This window comes from Malania oleifera, chromosome 6 (genome assembly GCF_029873635.1).
Source record: "Malania oleifera isolate guangnan ecotype guangnan chromosome 6, ASM2987363v1, whole genome shotgun sequence".
NCBI lineage: Eukaryota > Viridiplantae > Streptophyta > Magnoliopsida > Santalales > Ximeniaceae > Malania > Malania oleifera.
In genome coordinates, this window is record NC_080422.1 from 73,670,138 (window position 1) to 73,689,924 (window position 19,787).

The following is a 19,787-nucleotide window of genomic DNA, read 5'->3' on the forward strand; positions in this document are numbered from 1 at the left end:
CCATGCACATGGGGTGTGTGATTATTACAAGTAAACACCCTAATTTATTCTTACATACCAATTACATGAATGAATTATATATTACAACACAATGAGATATGGTCTTCAATATTCACTTGCTTTGCGTGCATCTTGTTCTTGACGATTGAGGTTGTTGCATATAATCTCAAATACCAATTAGATATCATGAGTATTTGTCATAATCAAAACCGGGCATGATCTATAAGGTCAACATGGTGGCACATGATGACTCAAAGGAAAAATGAAGAACCAAAGTGTTTTAATTGTTGTAATTTATATTCAATTCATTGGGTCTGTAATAATTATTTCAAAGTCTGTAATAATTGATGCATATCATGCACGTAAGGACAATAAGCTTAAGACCATAGGTGGACCTTAGGGATGGTTGACTAATGCCGAATTTTCAGGGTTAGCACAAAAAGTCCTTAGAAAGACCTTAGGACCTTGCACAAGCACTTAGAAAAAATCTCTATATTCTTACAAATAATATATATGCAAATCGGGGAAACTTAGGACCAAAACGTAGACCAAATCTCAAGTTTGAAAGGGCTTCGGGGGACCGAACTTGTGCGTAGAAAACGTCTCGATCAACTGAACATGTGAAAATTCAAATGTTGACTGTGGCTCGGGCAACCAAACCTTTTTGAACTAAATGTCCACGGTCGACCGAACCTGAGTCCTGACCTTTCCCAGCATCCTTGGGCGCCCGAACTTCAAGTTCATTTTGAGCTCAGGCGATTGAACATGCAAGTTCAGCAGACTGAACTTAAGTCCAGGTGACCGAATCTCAGACATTTTGAAAATTGCCTAGTTCAGCCACCCGAACCATTTTTTAGGCACCTGAAATTCAAAAATTACTTTTCTTCTTGTGTCTGTTCGAGCGACCGAACCTATGACTCAATCGACCAAAACAGTCGAGTTGGCCTAATTTTTACTAAGGTTAATTAGGGTAAATTAGTGTTATTTTTATTAAACTGATTTACAACAATTTTAATAATTCCCTTGATGTCCCCAACAGTTATAATTTTGGTCATGTCTATATATATGGTCTTATTTGCAAGATTAAGAAAGGACTAGGGATTTAATTAAAAAATATTTTCTTTGAAAATTTGGCGTGCCCTTCTTCGTACTCCAAGCCAAAATACTTCTCCTTTACTTATTCCTTTGCAAAATCTTGTTGAGTGAGATTATCTTGAGATTACCTACAATCCCTTACACAAGCTATACTCTCTTTGTTTTGATTGAGTGTTGATTTTCTTGTGAGAGTAAGCTATAAATTTTCCCCATTGATTTTAATCCATAAATTCATTTGTGGGGAAAATTTTGAGAGCCTATAAGTCTTTGCACTATTATTGCAAGACTCTTGAACTTGTGTTGTATTCTAGTAAAAAACATTTTTTGCAAGCTTAGATTGCTCATATCTCTTGTGCTTATATTTTGAGAATATCATTTTGAGATATTTAATCACATTATTCAAAAAATTTGAAACCCTATCTTTGGTTGATATATATTGGTATATTGCTTCAAAGATAGATTAATAATACACTCTTACACTTGATTGCTTAGTGACATTACATTGAGTGGTATTGCACATATTTGCATTGAGCTTATAGTTCTTATCTGATTGATGTGTATTGATTATACTGTGCTAAATCGGTACATAGTCTGTTTAGTTGAGAAGCATTTGAATTATACATAAACTTTAATACTCATTGATTTTATTCTAGGCGTGGCCTGAGAGGGTTTGATCTAGCCTGGAAGGATCGATTGTTAAAGCCTTCTCCGCCCCGTAAGGAGAATGTATAAAGGTTGAGGTCAGCCCAGGTAATTTGACCTAGTTATAAACGGTGCCGCTCCACCCGTTAAGTGAGCATTAGTAGAATTCTCGGGTTTGCAAGTTGAGGCAAGGACGTAGGCAGTATTGGCCGAACACTGATAACATTTCTTATGCCTACTTTTAATTTCCGCAATTTATATTTCAGCACTTAAATTTTTGTAATTTATTATTGTGAACGATTGGGTTCATAATTGCATAGACAAACCCTAGGTTACGTAATACTACTGATTTAGTTGAACCTAGGAGAAAAATTTTAAATACCCAATTCACCCCCCCCCCCCTCTTGGGAGTACACCAATTCCAACACGGGGGCATGTCACGACATCAATTAGATTATTACGCAAGCTTTTGTCACTTTTTCTCTCCTATTTTTAAGGATTGTTTATGAGCTTCATTCACGCTTTAATTATTATTATTATTTTTAACTTTGGCAAAGAATTAAAAATGATTACTGACTTTTCCTTTGTCCCTTTTTCCTCATTCTTTTCCTTTCATTAAACACACTTTTTTTAGGGGTCAAATCACACATAAATTATCTAAAGGCATGAAGAATATAAAACATGTCAAAAAATGGTTGGTTCACTAACCAAAGCCGAGCATGAAATGACTAACAATTTGGAAAACTCTCATTAATCCATATTTTCATACATTAGTAAAATCCTATAGCCTATTATATTTTAGCACAATAATCAAATTACACTAATCTATGTAACAAACATTGAACTTTATATTGCCAACCCCCATCATTTCTTTTATAATTTTATCTCCCGAATTAGGACATCTCTATTAATCTCAAATCCTTCTTCACTTTGTTGTCTAAGAAAAGAGATATAGCATACTGACCAAATGTTGGTTGGTATTGAGCTACTCATCGACCCAAAATACGTAGCCCTCGACATATAATTAGGTTAGTGCTTGATACAATCCATGGGTTGTACCACTCCAACACTTGCTCCATATGCGTTGACACAGTTGGAAGTGACAAGTTGTCCAGTAATATTAGAAGTAAGTTGAATATTGTCCAACACTATTCTAATGCAAGCAAATGCATGACAACATTTTAGAAACATATCATTTATAGAATGCAAAGTGTGAACTAAAATGTATGAGGATTTTTGTTAATTTATGTTGACTTACTTGTTCTATGCAAGTGCTTCTATCGCAATAATTTTGATCTATGATTATCGGGTTTTCCATAGAAATAAGCTTTATGTTCTGGAATGAGACCCCTCGAACATTTCCTTTCCCAGCCTGTATGTCATTTCATAAAATATATTCAAACTATACAATAAAAGGATGCTTTGTACACAAAGTTTGATCTTGATCAATCTAGCATATATGCTCATAATAAAATGTGTTACTTGAAAAGTATTTTGCATGTTATTTAATCATGGGGATGAAAACTTTAATTCGCCCGTTGTTTAACTCCAAGTTTTAAAGGGTAAATAAATTAGAGTTAAAAAATAAAAGAAACTTGGTATGTACAAATGTACCTGCCTTGTCTTGATACAAGCTCCATTGGTAGTTCTTGTGAAGTTAACATCACACACATGAATGTTCTCTACTCGTACAACATTTCCATCCTTGCCCAAGCTTCCAATGTTGTTTAAATTGTTTCACAAATAAGCAAAAAAAATTATGACTCGCCTTATTAGATTAGTACATACATGAGTGTGCACACACATCTTAGCTGAAAAATTAACTCCATAAAGCAAAAATCACACAATTAAGTCTGTTATATGTTTTCCATCTTTATAGTTAGAGTTTGAGACTTTTATGTGCAAGTTTCAAATTCATATTATTGGAGCAATATTAGTCAGGAGACGGATTACCTCCAATTGTGCAGTCAATTATATATAATTTAAAAAAGAAAAGGCAATACCATACCTTATTCCATGTCCAGGTCCGCACATAATATGGGTGATGTTGATGTTAGAAGTGTAATCGCCAATGGAAACACAATCATCGCCTGTTGATTCATGAAAGCAACTAGTAAAAATCAAATTTTAATGCATAAAACTGAGTAAGTAATTTAAGAATTGACTAATAATTTTTTGGTGAACCAAATATTGGGAAAAATGAGAAAATGACAAAATAAAAGAAGGACTAATCAATTAATTGAGTGTTGGTTTTAGTAGCTTTACTTGGTTATGGTTGTATGGGTTAAGCACTCTCAACGTATTTTTTACGCAATGTAGTTGTGATATAAGAACTAACCAAGAGAGAGAGACTTAACCCATTTATATGGTATAAGACTACCTAGACCTCTCCTATGAACCAACTCTAAGTAAGAAATCTTAGTATGCCAAAGGACTAGACTGCCCTTTATTTTCCCATTTTGTTATTTACATTGTTCTTTTTATTCAGCTTATTTTGCTTGATTAGCATGTCCTTACAGATAACATTTCAAAGTATATAATAGAATAACTTTTGTTGACATTTCATTATAATGTCATAAATATTATCCACCAAATGCACCTTTTTATGCTTACCGATGCTTATTATGCTATTGGAAATGGTTAAATCGCGAACATCTTGTACATGAATACCATCGGTGTTGGGGCTTAAGCCAAGAGCCTTCATGTTCAAATTATTTACATACACAGAGTTACATCCACTCAGTAACATGTGTAATTGGGGAGAGTTCACAAAGTGCAAATCTGTGATACTTAGATCTTTGCGTGAGAGAAACTTTACTGCCTGATCATATACATAATTCCAAAATTATACATTAATCTCTATGTAAGTTTTATAATTCCATAATATCAATAATATTACTTGTTATATATTTGGAATGTAATGAGGTCGGCTTTGTTTATTTTTAGTTAGTTGCAAGTTGATAAAGAAAGTTTATTTAGTTGTTGGACGTTTTGCCCCCTGAGAATGTAAATTTCACAATGCTTCATGACTACTTCTTCTTCTTTTACATAGATATCTAGTGCTTAATTACTTTCCAGATGACTAAAAATATCCAATATTTAGAGATTTAGATATAGTCCAAACTATATTCAAGACCTAATTCACAAATTCAGCAATCATATTAATTGGTTAGTGCATACTTCTATCAAACATTCCCTAAGATAAAGCATTATACATATATTTATATACACACCTTTTTAATAACTATGTAATCCACTGTATTGAAAAAATATATTGAAGATTTTCAATACACACCAGTCCCGGGGCAAATTTCGCCCACCGGGGGCGCATCACGACATCAATTAGATTATTGGGCAAGCTTTTGTCACTTTTTTTCTCCAATTTTAAGGATTGTTTATAAGCTTCATTCACGCTTTAATTATTAATTTTTTTTAACTTTGGCAAAAAATTAAAAATGATTACCAACTTTTCCTTTGTCCCTCTTTCCTCATCCTTTTCCTTTCATTAAACACACTTTTTTTAGGGGTCAAATCACACAAAATTTATCTAAAGGAATGAAGAATATAAAACATGCGAAACATGGTTGGTTCACTCTAACCAAAGTCTAGCATGAAAGTACTAACAATTTGGAAAACTCTCATTCATCCATATTTTCGTACATAGTAAAATCCTATAGCCTATTATATTTTAGCACAAAAATCAAATTACACCGATCTATGTAAAACACATTGAACTTTATATTGCCAACCCCCTTCCTTTCTTCTATAATTTTATCTCCCGAATTAGGACATCTCTACTAATCTCAAATCCTTCTTCACTTTGTTATCCAAGAAAAAAGATCTAGCATGGTGACCAAATGTTGGTTGGTATTGAGCTACTCATCGACCCAAAATACATAGCTCTCGACATATAATTAGGTTAGTGTTTGATACAATCCACGGGTCGCACCACTCCAACACTTGCTCCATATGCGTTGACACAGTTGGAAGTGATTGATTGTCCGGTAATATTAGAAGTAAGTTGAATATTGTCCAACACTATTCCAGTGCAAGCAACTGCATGACTGCATTTTAGATTAATTGCAACGGAAGTGCTCGAAGTACCTGTGATGCCCCTAAAAGTCACATCACTTATACGAACCCCAGTTGGCTGTAACAATTAATTAATCAATTAGTTTTTAGAAACATATCATTTATAGAATGCAAAGTGTGAACTAAAATGTATGAGGATTTTTGTTAATTTATGTTGACTTACTTGTTCTATGCAGGTGCTTCTATCACAGTAATTTTGATCTATGATTATCGGGTTTTCCACAGAATTAAGCTTGATGTTCTGGAATGAGACCCCTCGAACATTTCCTTTCCCAACCTGTATTTCATTACATCAAATGTATTCAAACTATACAAGAAAAGGATGTTTTGTACACAAAGTTTGATCTTGATCAAGCATATATGCTCATAATAAAATGTGTTACTTGAAAAGTATTTTGCATGTTATTTAATCATGGGGATGAAAACTTTATTTCGCATGTTGTTTAACTCCAAGTTTTAAAGGGAAAATAAATTAGAGTTAAAAAATAAAAGAAACTTGGTATGTACAAATGTACCTGCCATGTCTTGATACGAGCTCCATTGGTAGTTCTTGTGAAGTTAACATCACTCACATGAATGTTCTCTACTCGTACAACATTTCCATCCTTACCCAAGCTTCCAATGCTGTTTAATTGTTTCACAAATAAGCAAAAAAAATTTATGACTCGCCTTATTGGATTAGTACATACATGAGTGTGCACACACATCTTAGCTGAAAAATTAACTCCATAAAGCAAAAATCACACAATTAAGTCTGTTATATGTTCTCCATCTTTATAGTTAGAGTTCGAGACTTTTATGTGCAAGTTTCAAATTCATATCATTGGAGCAGTATTAGTCACGAGACGGATTACCTCCAATTGTGCAGTCAATTATACATAATTTAAAAAAGAAAAGGCAATACCATACCTTATTCCATGTCCAGGTCCGCACATAATATGGGTGATGTTGATGTTAGAAGTGTAATCACCAATGGAAACACAATCATCGCCTGTTGATTCATGAAAGCAACTAGTAAAAATCAAATTTTAATGCATAAAAATGAGTAAGTAATTTAAGAATTGATTAATAATTTTTTGGTGAGCCAAATATTGGGAAAAATGAGAAAAGGACAAAATAAAAGAAGGACTAATCAATTAATTAAGGAGTGTTAGTTTTTGTAGCTTTACTTGGTTATGGCTATATGGGTTAAGCACTCTCAACGTATTTTTTATGCAATGTAGTTGTGATATAAGAACTAACCAAGAGAGAGAGAGACTTAACCCATTTATATGGTATAGGGCTACCTAGGCCTCTCCTATAAACCATCTCTAAGTAAGCAATCTTAGTATGCCAAAGGACTAGACTATCCTTTATTTTTCCATTTTGTTAGTTACATTGTTCTTTTTATTACGCTTATTTTGCTTGATTTGCATGTCCTTATTGATAACATTTCAAAGTATATAATAGAATAACTTTTGCTGACATTTCATTATAATCTCATAAATATTATCCACCAAATGAACCTTTTATGCTTACCGGTGCTTATGATGCTATTGGAAATGGTTAAGTCGGTAACACTTTGTATGTGAATACCATCGGTGTTGGGACTTAAGCCTGGAGCCTTCACGTTCAAATTATTTACATACACAGAGTTACACTCCATCAGTAACATGTGCGATTGGGGAGAGTCCACAAAGTGCAAATTTGTGATACTTAGATCTTTGCATGAGAGAAACTTCACCGCCTGATCATATACATAATTCCAAAATTATACATTAATCTCTATGTAAATTTTATAATTCAATAATATCAATAATATTACTTGTTATATATTTGGAATGTAATGAGGCCGGCCTTGTTTATTTTCACTTAGTTGCAAGTTGATAAAGAAAGTTTATTTAGTTGTTAGACGTTTTGACCCCTGAGAATGTAAATTTCACAATACTTCATGACTACTTCTCCTTGTTTTACATAGATATTTAGTGTTCAATTACTTTCTAGATGACTAAAAAAATATCCAATATTTAGAGATTTAGATATAGTCCAAACTATATTCAAGACCTAATTCACAAATTCAGCAATCATATTAATTGGTTAGTGAATGCTTCTGTCAAACATTCCCGAAGATAAATCATTATACATACATACATACATATATATATATAGATACACACCTTTTTAATAACTAGGTGATCCACTATATTGAAGATTTTCACGCTCCTTATAACCAATTAATTAATAGTGATAACATATGAACCAAACAACTACATACATTTCGTATTTATTCTTTCTTTTTTCTTTTTTAATATTCAAAAGATGATTACGAAAAATTTCCAAGTATTTTATAGATAATTTTGTGTTAGGCAATGAAAGCATTAATACTCACAGTTGGTGCCAAGGAAGTGCATCCCTTCTGAAAAGCAAGAAAAGAATAGTTGAAAATGGTATCAGTAATTAAATCATTTAAATTGAAGTGGTGAAATAGGTAAATAAAGTTAAATAAATTTACTTTATTAAAAACAGTGCAAATTTAGATAGGGAAATTGTATTACATACCAAGGAGGGATCATCCCTACAGTTTTGATTCCACCAGCCTTGGCCCCGGCCATTGATTGAACCCGGTCCACTAAACCGGAGACCTTGTACACCTTTAAAAGCCAACCACTGACTCTGATCAAGCCTGGCCCATGCTCCAGGCGAATCGGGTGCCATAATTTCCCCATTCACCTATCCAAAATTTAATTTAAATTAATCAAAAAATTAATATCACATAAAAATGCTACTTCCTTTTATATTAAATAATTAAAAAACTGAGAGTGAAAATAAAATATATGTAATTAATCAAGAAAAAAAATGATTTTATATATCATTAGCTTTTATTTTCTAAATTTTTAATTATATTTGAATAAATTTGTACATTTAATAATAATCGACATAAAGAAAAAAAAAAAAGCAATATAAAATATTTTCCATTTTTTTTTTTATTTTTTTCAAAAAAAAAAATCTTAGTCCAAAAGTTGCAGTAAGGCTCTATTTGGAACTTGAATTAGCAAAACAGAGAAATAAATAAATAAATAAATAAAAGAGCTCCACTTTACATATTTGGTTAGTAGGAAAAGAAGAAAGAAAAATGAATATGTAATAACGTTTATTTTTAATGTTTTTCTAATGATATTAAAAATAATAATTTTTATAATATTTGATATAGTGAGATATAAAATAAAAAAAATTACTTTCCTTCCTTTTATTGTCTCTTCATTTTCTCAAATAAATCTTAATTTTACCAAAATGAAGCCTAAAGAATTTTAGAGGGCAAAATTAAGTAATCAACAAAAGTGCCAAACCTATGAACCTTTTATTCATATGTATATATTATCGTGCAATATATTATAAAGAGATGACAACAATTTTGTAACATTTTTTTGTGGATAATGGACTAATAATTTCTTAGCCAATTGGCACAGCAAGTCCTACAATCGAGGTTTCCATTTAAATATAAAATTGATATCCACTGAAATATAAATCTAATCTCATAACGTGTCAAGTTCGTCCCGTTTATTTTGTACTATTCTTATAAGGGTTAGTTTGGATTAAGATTTTTAATTGAAAAAAGAAAATAAAAAATTTATTTTTTCACTATAAAATTATTTAAATATAATTAAAAATTAAGAAAAATCAAATGTCAACAAGGCATGAAATCAAAATTTTGTTAAGCCATTTAACATATTTTATATTTTCTTTCCCAATCTTTTTTATAACCAAACATAAAAAAAAAAAAGTAATTTCCTTCAAACTTTTCTTTTCTTAATGTTTCCAGAATCCAAACAGCCCTAGAATTTTGCAGCGAAAGCATTTAACAAAAAAAAAAAAAAAAAATCGACACTAGCATTATGAAATCCGTTCATGCATACCTGAAAAGTGATGGTAGGAGATTTGCAGGGCCCATTGAAGCCAACTGGCTTCACTAAAAATTTCATCCCCGCTGGTACCACCACTGTCGGATTGTTTGTAGTTGCAGCACATGCAGCAATCCAAGCCTTTTGGAATGCCTACAATAAAATAGTTAAAACTTTATGTTATGATTATAAAGTTCAAATCAATTTTCTTTTATCCAATATTTGGAGAGGCTTCCATTTGAAATTGTATTTGATTTTCCATTTGAAATTGTATTTGATTTGAATAAGATTATATTGAAATTCAAATCTAAAGTTTGAAATTGGTATTCTACAACATTTATTTCAATAGTTATAGTTCAAAATGTTTATTTTTAAGGTCATAAGTTTGAACATTAAGAGGGTAAGGTCACCGAAAGAGACACGAGAATTAAGATGATTTACTTCTCATTACGTATTAAGAATATATGAACCTCTAATAAATTAAATTAAAAAAAGAAAAAACAAATGGCCCATCAACCTTAATATGTATCATGCATGTGTATGTATGTGTGTATGTGTGTGTGAAGAAATTATTATTTAAAATTACTTGGGAATCGTCTCTGATGCCATCGCCGGCAGCTCCACTATTTAGGACGTTAAAATCATCCGCCTTTGAGGAATCAATATTATAAGAAAGCAACCCCAGAATGAGAATAAGGGAGAACGTATCCTACAAAATGTGAAAATAGAAAGAGAATTTAAAACGCTAATGGTCCAAAGAAGAAAGTTTGAACTTTATTTTCCATCAACCCAAGAAATTTTTTGATGCCCATGATCCAAAAGTCGCTTAATTCTCACCATGACGCGTGACAAAGTTGAGATGGCCATGCTAGTAGTACTACCCCAACTTCCTATAGAAAAAGATACACAAAATATAAACGAACACATCAATAAGTAAATAATCAACTATGATTTATTTTTCATAACCAGAGTATGTTAGAAGACAATTTTTTTTTTCATGTTTTTTCTTGCTAATTGTTCTATATTATTGGATAACTAGCCAATTTTTATTGGCTTATGAATGAAATTAGAGGGTCATTAGAGGGTCTGAAAGTACAATTAGTATTATAGTTTCTATAAAGTTAAACATGTACCGTGAAATTTTAAGATAAAAGGGTATTAGTTAACTACATATGTTAATTAAATGATCACAGTAAATGATTGCGTGTATCAACTAAACACAAGGTTTGCACGGGAATGGGATCGATGTGTGTTTAAGATTTATTTATGTGCCTAATTGATACAGTGCTTGAAATTTAATATCAAAAACATTGAACGAGGAAGAAAGTGAAAAACTTACGAAGCTTACCAAAGTTAAAGACAATCCCTACACGTACAACAGATGCTTTCAATGGATTTTGAGAGTTGAGCAAGAGATGAGAGATTTTAAAGACAATAAATTACTATTTTTAGATTCAAAATGATATATTTGGAAAACTAATATTGAGTTATTGATTAATACAGTTGTAATTGGAGGCTCTTAGTGGTGAGGAGATGTTTAGGATAAACTAACTAAACTAAGAGTTCCAAATTTAAGAAAAAGTAAAAATGTAATTGATGGCTCTCAATGGTTAGGATATATATGGGACCTAAAAAAGTGGACTCGAAGTATGTCTTCTTCTTCTTTTTCTTTTTTTATTTTTATTTTTTATCTTTCTGTATTTCTCATTTGCCAAACTAAGCTAACTAGGGAACTTTATGTCCTAGAATGTAGACTAATTCTTTCATTATCTAAATTAAAATCAAGAATGAATAAGAAGAATGATATGAAGACTTGTTTATGGCATTGTCCACGACTCACTGGTGATGGCATGTATATTGCAACTACCAAATGAAGAGTTAGAAGTTAGGAATAAGTAAAAGTACGATGATATTTTCTTGTCTATCGTACGTAATCTATGTTGACATTTAATATTTTAATTATCAAAACATGTCCAACTTTGGGTGTATAAAAATAAACTAGGCTAAGGTTTTATAAATCAGCCAACTTATTTATGTTTACAATTTATCCACTAAATTTAATTTTAATACAAAAAACTACGAGGTAAGTAAATATATCAAGATAATGCATTTTATAAGTGAGTCAAATTTATTACGTTGATAATTATTAATAGTAAAATTGGAAAAGGAAGGTGTATTCCCAAGAGGAGGGTGAATTGGGTTTTCAAAATTTATTTATACCTTCTTTAATTAATTCTTTCTCAACTTGTTTTAAGTTCCGCAACCACACATACAAAATTATTTTTCAATCACAAAGTTAGTGGAAATTTACTTAGTTATAAACCATTATGAATAAATATACCAATTTGAATATCCCTTTCAACAATTTAATTCAATCCAACCAAGATAACCAAAACACAATTCAAAATATAGAATGAATTCAGCAATACTTCAAAGATTCAGTACTTGAGTAACTAAAAGTAGAGTTTAACTATGTAGCTAATAAAATCTCTGTATTAGTGAACTTGATTTCTCAATATGAAACACAATGTAAATTTCCGACACTCTTCCAAAAATTCAAAATTTAAATAAACTTTCAATTAACTGTCACGACATCCCAGAGCACAAGTGCCCCGGGTGGTGAAATAAAAATTTAATGTTTAATTTTTGGGAAAAAAAATAGGAATAAAGTCACCACTAACCTTTTAGTATGTTTAGAACACTTGATTACTGTCCAATTAAGGGTATAATCGGTCTGCATTGCCAAAGCCAGGATTGGGAGTTTGGTTACGCGAGGGGAAGGTACGAGCACTCCCTACACATCTATTCTTATGAACGATACCTAATTAATTATGAAATTATCCCAAAGCAAATTTAAAAAACCTTTTATGTTACTCCTTTTGTGAATTTACCAAATGCATATGTACGTGAATGCCTCACACAAATATTTACGTATTAAATATGTGTTCCCTCAGAACTGGGGTACGTGAAATCCGAAAGTTCATACCCTTTTTTGAAATTATAGGGAAAGAAAATCGAAAATAGTTAAGAACGAAAATATCATAATAACAAAATGACAACAAATTAATACACATTAGAAAAAATAATACGATTAAACATACGTATAATTTAAAATATAATAATAATAATAATAATAATAATAATAATAATAATAATAAAGAGTATAGAAAAATAATATTAAAAACACTAATGATAATATACAATAATAATAAAAATAATAGTAATAATAAATACAATAATAATTGTAGACACCCTATTTTTGCCCTAACCAAATAAAACAAGGGGTCCTCTCTTATTATTTTCATTATTATTATTATTACCTTATTAATTGTTATTATTTTATTACTATTATTATTATTATTATTATTATTATTATCACTTTTATTATTATTATTATTATTATTATTATTATTATTATTATTTTTCATATATTATTATTATTATAACTATATTATTATTATTATTATTATTATTATTATTATTATTATCTTCATACATTATTATTATTGCTTTATTCTTATTTCTATTAGTTTGCTATTATTATTATTATTATTATTATTATTATTATTATTATTATTATTATAGTATTTTATTATTATTACCATTACCATTCTCATTACTATTATTAATATATTATTATTATTATTTCTCTTATTATCATTATCATTATCATTATTTTAAATATTATTTTATTATTAGAGTGTTATAATTATTATTATTATTACTTTACTATTATTTTTCTTATTATCCTTATTATTGTTATTATTATTTTTAAATATTACTTTATTATGATTATTATCATACTATTATTATATTATTTTCAAATCTTGTCATTATTACATTACTATTATTATTATCATTATTATTATTATATTTAGTTACCATATTCATTATTTTCATAAGAGTAAAAGCAGAAAAATAAAAGAAAAGGCAAAATAAAATAAAAAAGAAGAGTCTAGGCTCCAAAATTTTTTACAAAGTGGGGGGCACACGCAGCAGGCAAGGCAGCACCAAGAAAACAAAAAGCTGTTTCTTTTCTTCTTCTTCTTTCTTCTTCTTCCATCCTCTCTGTCTCTCATTCCTCTGTCCCGTCGCTGCCCCGCATCCAGTAGCCCGTCCATTGCAGCTGCCATCACTCTCCATCTCCGGCCAAAAGTAGCAGCACCAGTCCCAGCACCAATCACCCGGCCTCCCCTCTTCACGCCGCCAGCAGCAGCGGCCACCAGCAACAGCTCCAGCCGAGGGTGTCTTCGGCCTCTCCACAGCAACCGAGAACCGTCTCCACACCAGAATCACACCGTCAGACCGCCCATTCACGACCACCATCAGCCCCTTGTCTTCCTCCCAGTCCACAGAACCAGCCGACCACTATTCCTTCCAGCCGGTTACACTCCAGCACCTGCAACTCTTCACGACAGCACCACCAGGGCCCCGAGCACTTCTCCGGCTGCTGGTCCTGCTGGAAACTGAGATAATCACCACAGCCACCACCAGGTTCTCCCCTGCGTTGATCCTTCGAGAAGCTCCTCTGCTCCTGCTTCTCCAGCACAGGCAGCCACTCGAACAGAGCACCACAACCCCGTCAACTCAATCGCCACCGTCGTCTCCGTCGCCGCCACAAACTCTCTGCCCCGCCGCCGTTCGCCGTCGCCGTGCCCCGCTCCGGTCACCTTCTTCATAAAGGTAAATTTTTTTATGTGATTATTAGGATGTATGTTAATTGTTATTATATATATTTAGATTTATTATGATTTATCATTATTCTATGTTGTTTCTATCATGGTTCTAGGTTATTATTCTATATATATGCAGTGGCTTGGTTTAATATTTTCATTATATTGATATGTAATATTATAGTCTATGTATTTTCTTTATTTATTAGGTATATATTTTATCATTCCATATATGTTTGCTATTGTCTTATGGTATTAATTTTTGTAGGTTTATTGTATATTTATTGTCTATGTGTTTTTGCATGTGGTATATTTAAGGGTTTTTATTTATGTCTAAATTTATTGTACATATTAAATAATATTATTATTGTTGGATTATTTTTTTTTAATACCCTATTACATGTCCATATTTATTGTTTGAATATTGGTGTAAAGTGTTTATGTTATCATTGTATTTTTAATCATTGTAATATAATCATTTATTATTTAGGGTGTCTATGTTATTGTTATATATTATCTTGAGAGTTTTTATTTATTTTAGTGTATATTGTGTATTTAGGGTTTAAATTATTTCTATAATTATTGTCGTATGTCTTATCTGTTAATTCTAGGGTTTAAATCGCTTCCTATAATTTTACTTGTGTAATAGTTTCCATTATTGTATATATTGCATGTGTATTATAGGGTTTAATTTGTTTCCACATTGTTATTGTACATTAATTGTAAGGTTCTAATTATTTCCAGGCTATTATTATTATTATACATATTGCCTATTATATTTAGGGTTTTGATTGGTTTCCATGTTATTAATATTTTTATGGTTTAATTGCCTCTATATAGATTGATTATTAATTTTAAGGTTATGAGTGTTTCCATATTGTTATCACATTTCAACTTTAGGGTTTCATATGTTTCCAAATTATTAGTACATATTTTTGGGGATTTTTGATTTATTTTCATATTATTGCACGTTTGATTATTTTCATATTATTGTATATTATTGCGGGTTTGATTGACATCGTATATTTATTTTAGGGTTTGTCTAATTCTATAATTTCTTTTTATTTGTTTCCATGTTTGTTTATATTACCTTTAACTTTTAGGATTTGATTTATTGTTATGTTCTTAAATGTTTCCTTTATTGTTAACATTAGGGCTCTATTAGTGTTATGTTAAAGTTTTGATTATTTATAGTTATGGTTTTTGCATGTATTTGTTAAGATATATTATTATCATATTGTATAGTTAGTAAAATTATGTAAGTAGTATTATTATGGTATAGTATTAATATTTACGTGTTATGATATATATATATATATATATATATATATATTAAAGTGGTATTATAATATCGTATTGGTATTTATGTGTTATTAATATTATGAGATATATATGTGTTATTATTATAGTAGTAGTATTATTACAGGTAATGTATTATCATTATAATATATTAGGGCTATTATTAATAAATTTACTAGAGGAGTAAAGACTTACTAGATTAACTTAGGGATAATTCTAAATTAGTTAGATACCGTTCGTAAGAACGGGCGCGTAGGGGGTGCTCGTACCTTCCCCTCGCGTAATCGAACTCCCGACCCCAGCTCTGGTAACGTGGGCCCATTCTACTCTTAACGGGATAGTAATCACATGTTCTAACCACACTAAAGGTTAGTAGCGACTCCGACATTCCATGATTTTTCCTGAAAATATTAAAATATGATTTTTATTTCGCTGCTCGGGGCACACGCTCGCCGGGACGTCGCGACAATAATAATAATAATAATAATAATGATAATAATAATAATAATAATGACGATAATAGTAATAATAATAATAACAATAATAATAGTAATATAATAGCAATAATAAATGATAAATAATAATAATAATAATAATAATAATAATAATAATAAATATAATAATAATAAATAATAAATAATAATAATAGTAATAATTACTCATTAACATATCAATAATATCATAATAGTACCATAATAATTCAACGCATGATAATAATAATACATAATACCTAACACACATTATAATAGTGATAATAAGAAGTAATAATCATAATGATACACATGTCTAATATCCTATAAATACAACTATACCAATATGGAAATAACTAAACCCTCACGTTAATCATAAAATATACACACACACGGAAAGAAAAAAAATAAAGTTATAGCAACCCTAAAACTTAGCATACATTATATGGAAACTCTAAAAAAACCAATATATGATAACATGAACTTCCTAAAAATTAATTCACAAGATATACATTTGGAAGTAGTTAAATCCTAACCATGATTATAGGCATACGCCGCGCCCTTCTTTTCAAAACCCTTGTATGCGAGACCCCTCCCCTGATTATATAAAAATATTTCAAAACCCTAGACTAAAAAGCATGTGCCGCGCCCTGCTTTTCTTTTTTCCTTTTTTTCTCTTTTTTTTAATACTTTTATGGTAATAATAATAATAATAATAATAATATATTAATAATAATGATGATGATAGTAATGTAATAATAATAATAATAATAATAATAATAATAATAATAATATTTAAAAATAATAATAATACTAATAAAAATAGAAATAGTAAAAATAATTATAGTAAAGTAATAATAAAATAAAATAATAAGAATGATAAAAATAAAAATAAAAATAAAAATAAAAATAAAAATAATAATAATAATAATAATAACAATGATAATAAAAATACTAAAAATAATAATCTCTCTTTCTATATTGTTAATCACTCTTTTTATAGTCCATCTTGTCTTCAGCACAAAGCATTTCATTGGCTACATATTTAATACATGATTGACCACCTTAATTCTCGCTCAAAGGAGTACATGTTCGGGTTTTAATCCTTTTGGAATAGAGCATAAGAACATGATTAGGATTTGATTTCTTCTTGTTTTCAATTTTGTTTGATTTCTATTTGCACGATTAGTTCTGTTTTCTTTTGCTATTGTGTATATATTGGTCTAAAGTTTCTAGTCCTCCTTTTTATATAAAAACTTTTGAAATGGGAATTTTCTATTAAAAAGAGAGAATAAGTAGACCACTTTAGGGTTTCATCCCAAGTGCTAACTCAAATCATATTAAAGTAAAACAAAATATTAATCATTATCATATTTTATAATAATAAAATCTAATAATGCTACAGTATAGAAAAAATTTTAACATTATTATATAAAAATAATATATATAATAAAATATATACTACATAAATATAAGAAATAATGTTAATATAATGACAACATTAAATATAAGTATATAATGATATTTTTAATATGAAATATTTTAATCATTATTATTAAAATTTATTTTATATATATTAAAATAAAATATTTTGAATAGTATTCAATTGTAGAATGCCATGATTTAAATGATAAGAACCCAAACACAATAATGTGCATTTTGATATTGCCAAAAATAGTCGCAATATCAGTTTCGATATCTGCAACATTGTGCCCATGTACTTTTAGTACCTTCCACATTATAGTATATAAAGGAACCTAAAGAACCTAAACAAACACACATCTTGGCTAATTAGACAACAAATTATCTAACTTAGCTATAGAAAAAACATGAAGTTAGCCCTAGTATCAACTCTCCTCTTCCTCTTTGTACTCTTTAGTATTCTTGAGCAACGTAAGCCCACCGCTCATCCTACCGTTGATGGTCTCGTAGATGACGTCGTCATCGACAAGGTGTGTGATGTTTTTGGGGGTGATAAAAAATTATGTCATGATATTCTTAGTTCAATCAAAAAGGGTAATCTTATTGAGGCTATTGTTACTTTACTAGGTCGTGCAAAAAAAATTGTCCAGAATATAAAAAGAGTGATTAACAATATAGAAAGAGAGATTATTATTTTTAGTATTTTTATTATCGTTGTTATTATTATTATTATTATTATTGTTACTTTACTATTATTATTTTTATCATTCTTATTATTTTATTTTATTATTACTTTACTATAATTATTTTTACTATTTCTAATTTCATTAGTATTATTATTATTTTTAAATATTATTATTATTATTATTACATTACTATCATTATTATTATTATTAATATATTATTATTATTATTACCATAAAAGTATTAAAAGAAAGAGAAAAAAGGAAAAAGGAAAAGAAGGGCGCGGCACATGCTTTTTAGTCTAGGGTTTTGAAATATTATATGGCCAACCAACCAACGCCCTAAACATACTACACATAAATATAGGCATGAAACTGTTATAATGTGCCAACAATGAGGTGCAAACAACGACTTAAACAATATCCCAAAACTGTTGAACACAATAAAATACAATAACCGGAATTTGAACAAACAGACATTAAAAATCCTACTACAATAGTTTTAATATGCATAATAGACACAACAAGAATTCAAGCTTTCAATATTAAAGTAAACTCCAAAAAAAATCCACAATAATAATAATAATACTTTAATAAATACAAACCAAAAAAATACAAAGGTGAACATCCCAGAACAAATATTTTAACATCAAACATCCTAAAAAAATATTATTAATTGTAACAAATATGATAAAAAATTAAACTTTAAATACTAAAACAAATACTTGCAATAAAAATTTTGCAATAATAACACAAAAAAAACTTACTACAATAATATTAATAAATAAAAAATTGCGCGTGTGCTGGGCTAAAACATATGCTTGAGGTGTGTGCTTCGCTGTGTGTGCAGGTATGTGTGAGTGTGTGTCTTAGTTGTGTCCAAGGTGTGTGTTAACAGAGAGGGGGAGAACTCACCAGGTGGCTATGGCTGTGGGAGTAAGCAGGTGGCCGGAGTTGATGGGCGACGAACCGGCGATGGCGACGGAAACGGCGAGTGGTGGGGGCGACGGCAACGGCGCTGGTTGCTGGGCAGAGAACGGAGACGCATCAAGGCAGCTCCTGGGGTTGCCGAAACTGGGTTAAGAAGGAGCAGGGAGGCAGCTACTGCTGTCGGAGAAGGGGTGAATTCCGGAGGATTTGGAGGAGGATGGCCGGAGGGTGCTACAGCAGCTGCTCGTCTGTGTGTGTAGCTGTCGTAGCTACTTGGCTTGAACTGCTGCCTGCTGTGTTTTGTGTTTACTGCAGGAGTTCTGGCTGTGGCTGGGATTAATGTCGCTCCTGTGGACTATGTATTGTTGCGGCGGGATAAGAGGTGGCCGGAGAAGCAGGAGAGGTGGCTGTGCTGTTTTGGTATGGTCGTGAGGGAGAGAGAGCAGCAGCAGGCCGTGGTCGTTGGATCAGGGCTGGCCGTGGCGGCTAGATGAGAGCAGCGTGAAGGAGAGTGTGAGAGAGATGGTGTTGGGTTGCGAGCGATAGCCTCTGCGGCCGTGAATGGGGACTTTGGCAGTGACGCCGGCGAAAGGGCAATTCGGG

General features: G+C 30.7%; 1 protein-coding gene across 1 annotated transcript; it reads right to left on the reverse strand.

Annotated features, from left to right (window-relative positions):
* Window positions 1–5,656: 5,656 nt before the first annotated feature.
* Window positions 5,657–14,033, reverse strand: LOC131158644 (polygalacturonase ADPG1-like). The gene is made up of 10 exons (XM_058113512.1): window positions 13,700–14,033; window positions 10,545–10,597; window positions 10,294–10,416; window positions 9,723–9,860; window positions 8,368–8,538; window positions 7,348–7,555; window positions 6,739–6,820; window positions 6,345–6,453; window positions 5,993–6,106; window positions 5,657–5,887 (listed from the first exon to the last, which is right to left on the reverse strand). The coding sequence occupies exons 1-10, from the start codon at window positions 14,031–14,033 to the stop codon at window positions 5,657–5,659; spliced, it is 1,563 nt and encodes a 520-aa protein (XP_057969495.1).
* Between the last annotated feature and the right edge of the window lie 5,754 nt (window positions 14,034–19,787).

What these genes read in the sequence shown, in the direction of transcription:
- LOC131158644 (XM_058113512.1), bottom strand. Translation starts at nt 14,033, where the DNA reads ATGGTGGTCGTGAATGGGCGGTCTGACGGTGTGATTCTGGTGTGGAGA. An exon ending in GGTGCTGCCTTGCCTGCTGC is followed by an intron (nt 10,598 to 13,699) that starts GTGTGCCCCCCA and finishes CTTTTTCTATAG; the next exon opens with GAAGTTGGGGTAGTACTACT. An exon ending in GAAGCACCTGCATAGAACAA is followed by an intron (nt 5,888 to 5,992) that starts GTAAGTCAACAT and finishes TAATTGTTACAG; the next exon opens with CCAACTGGGGTTCGTATAAG.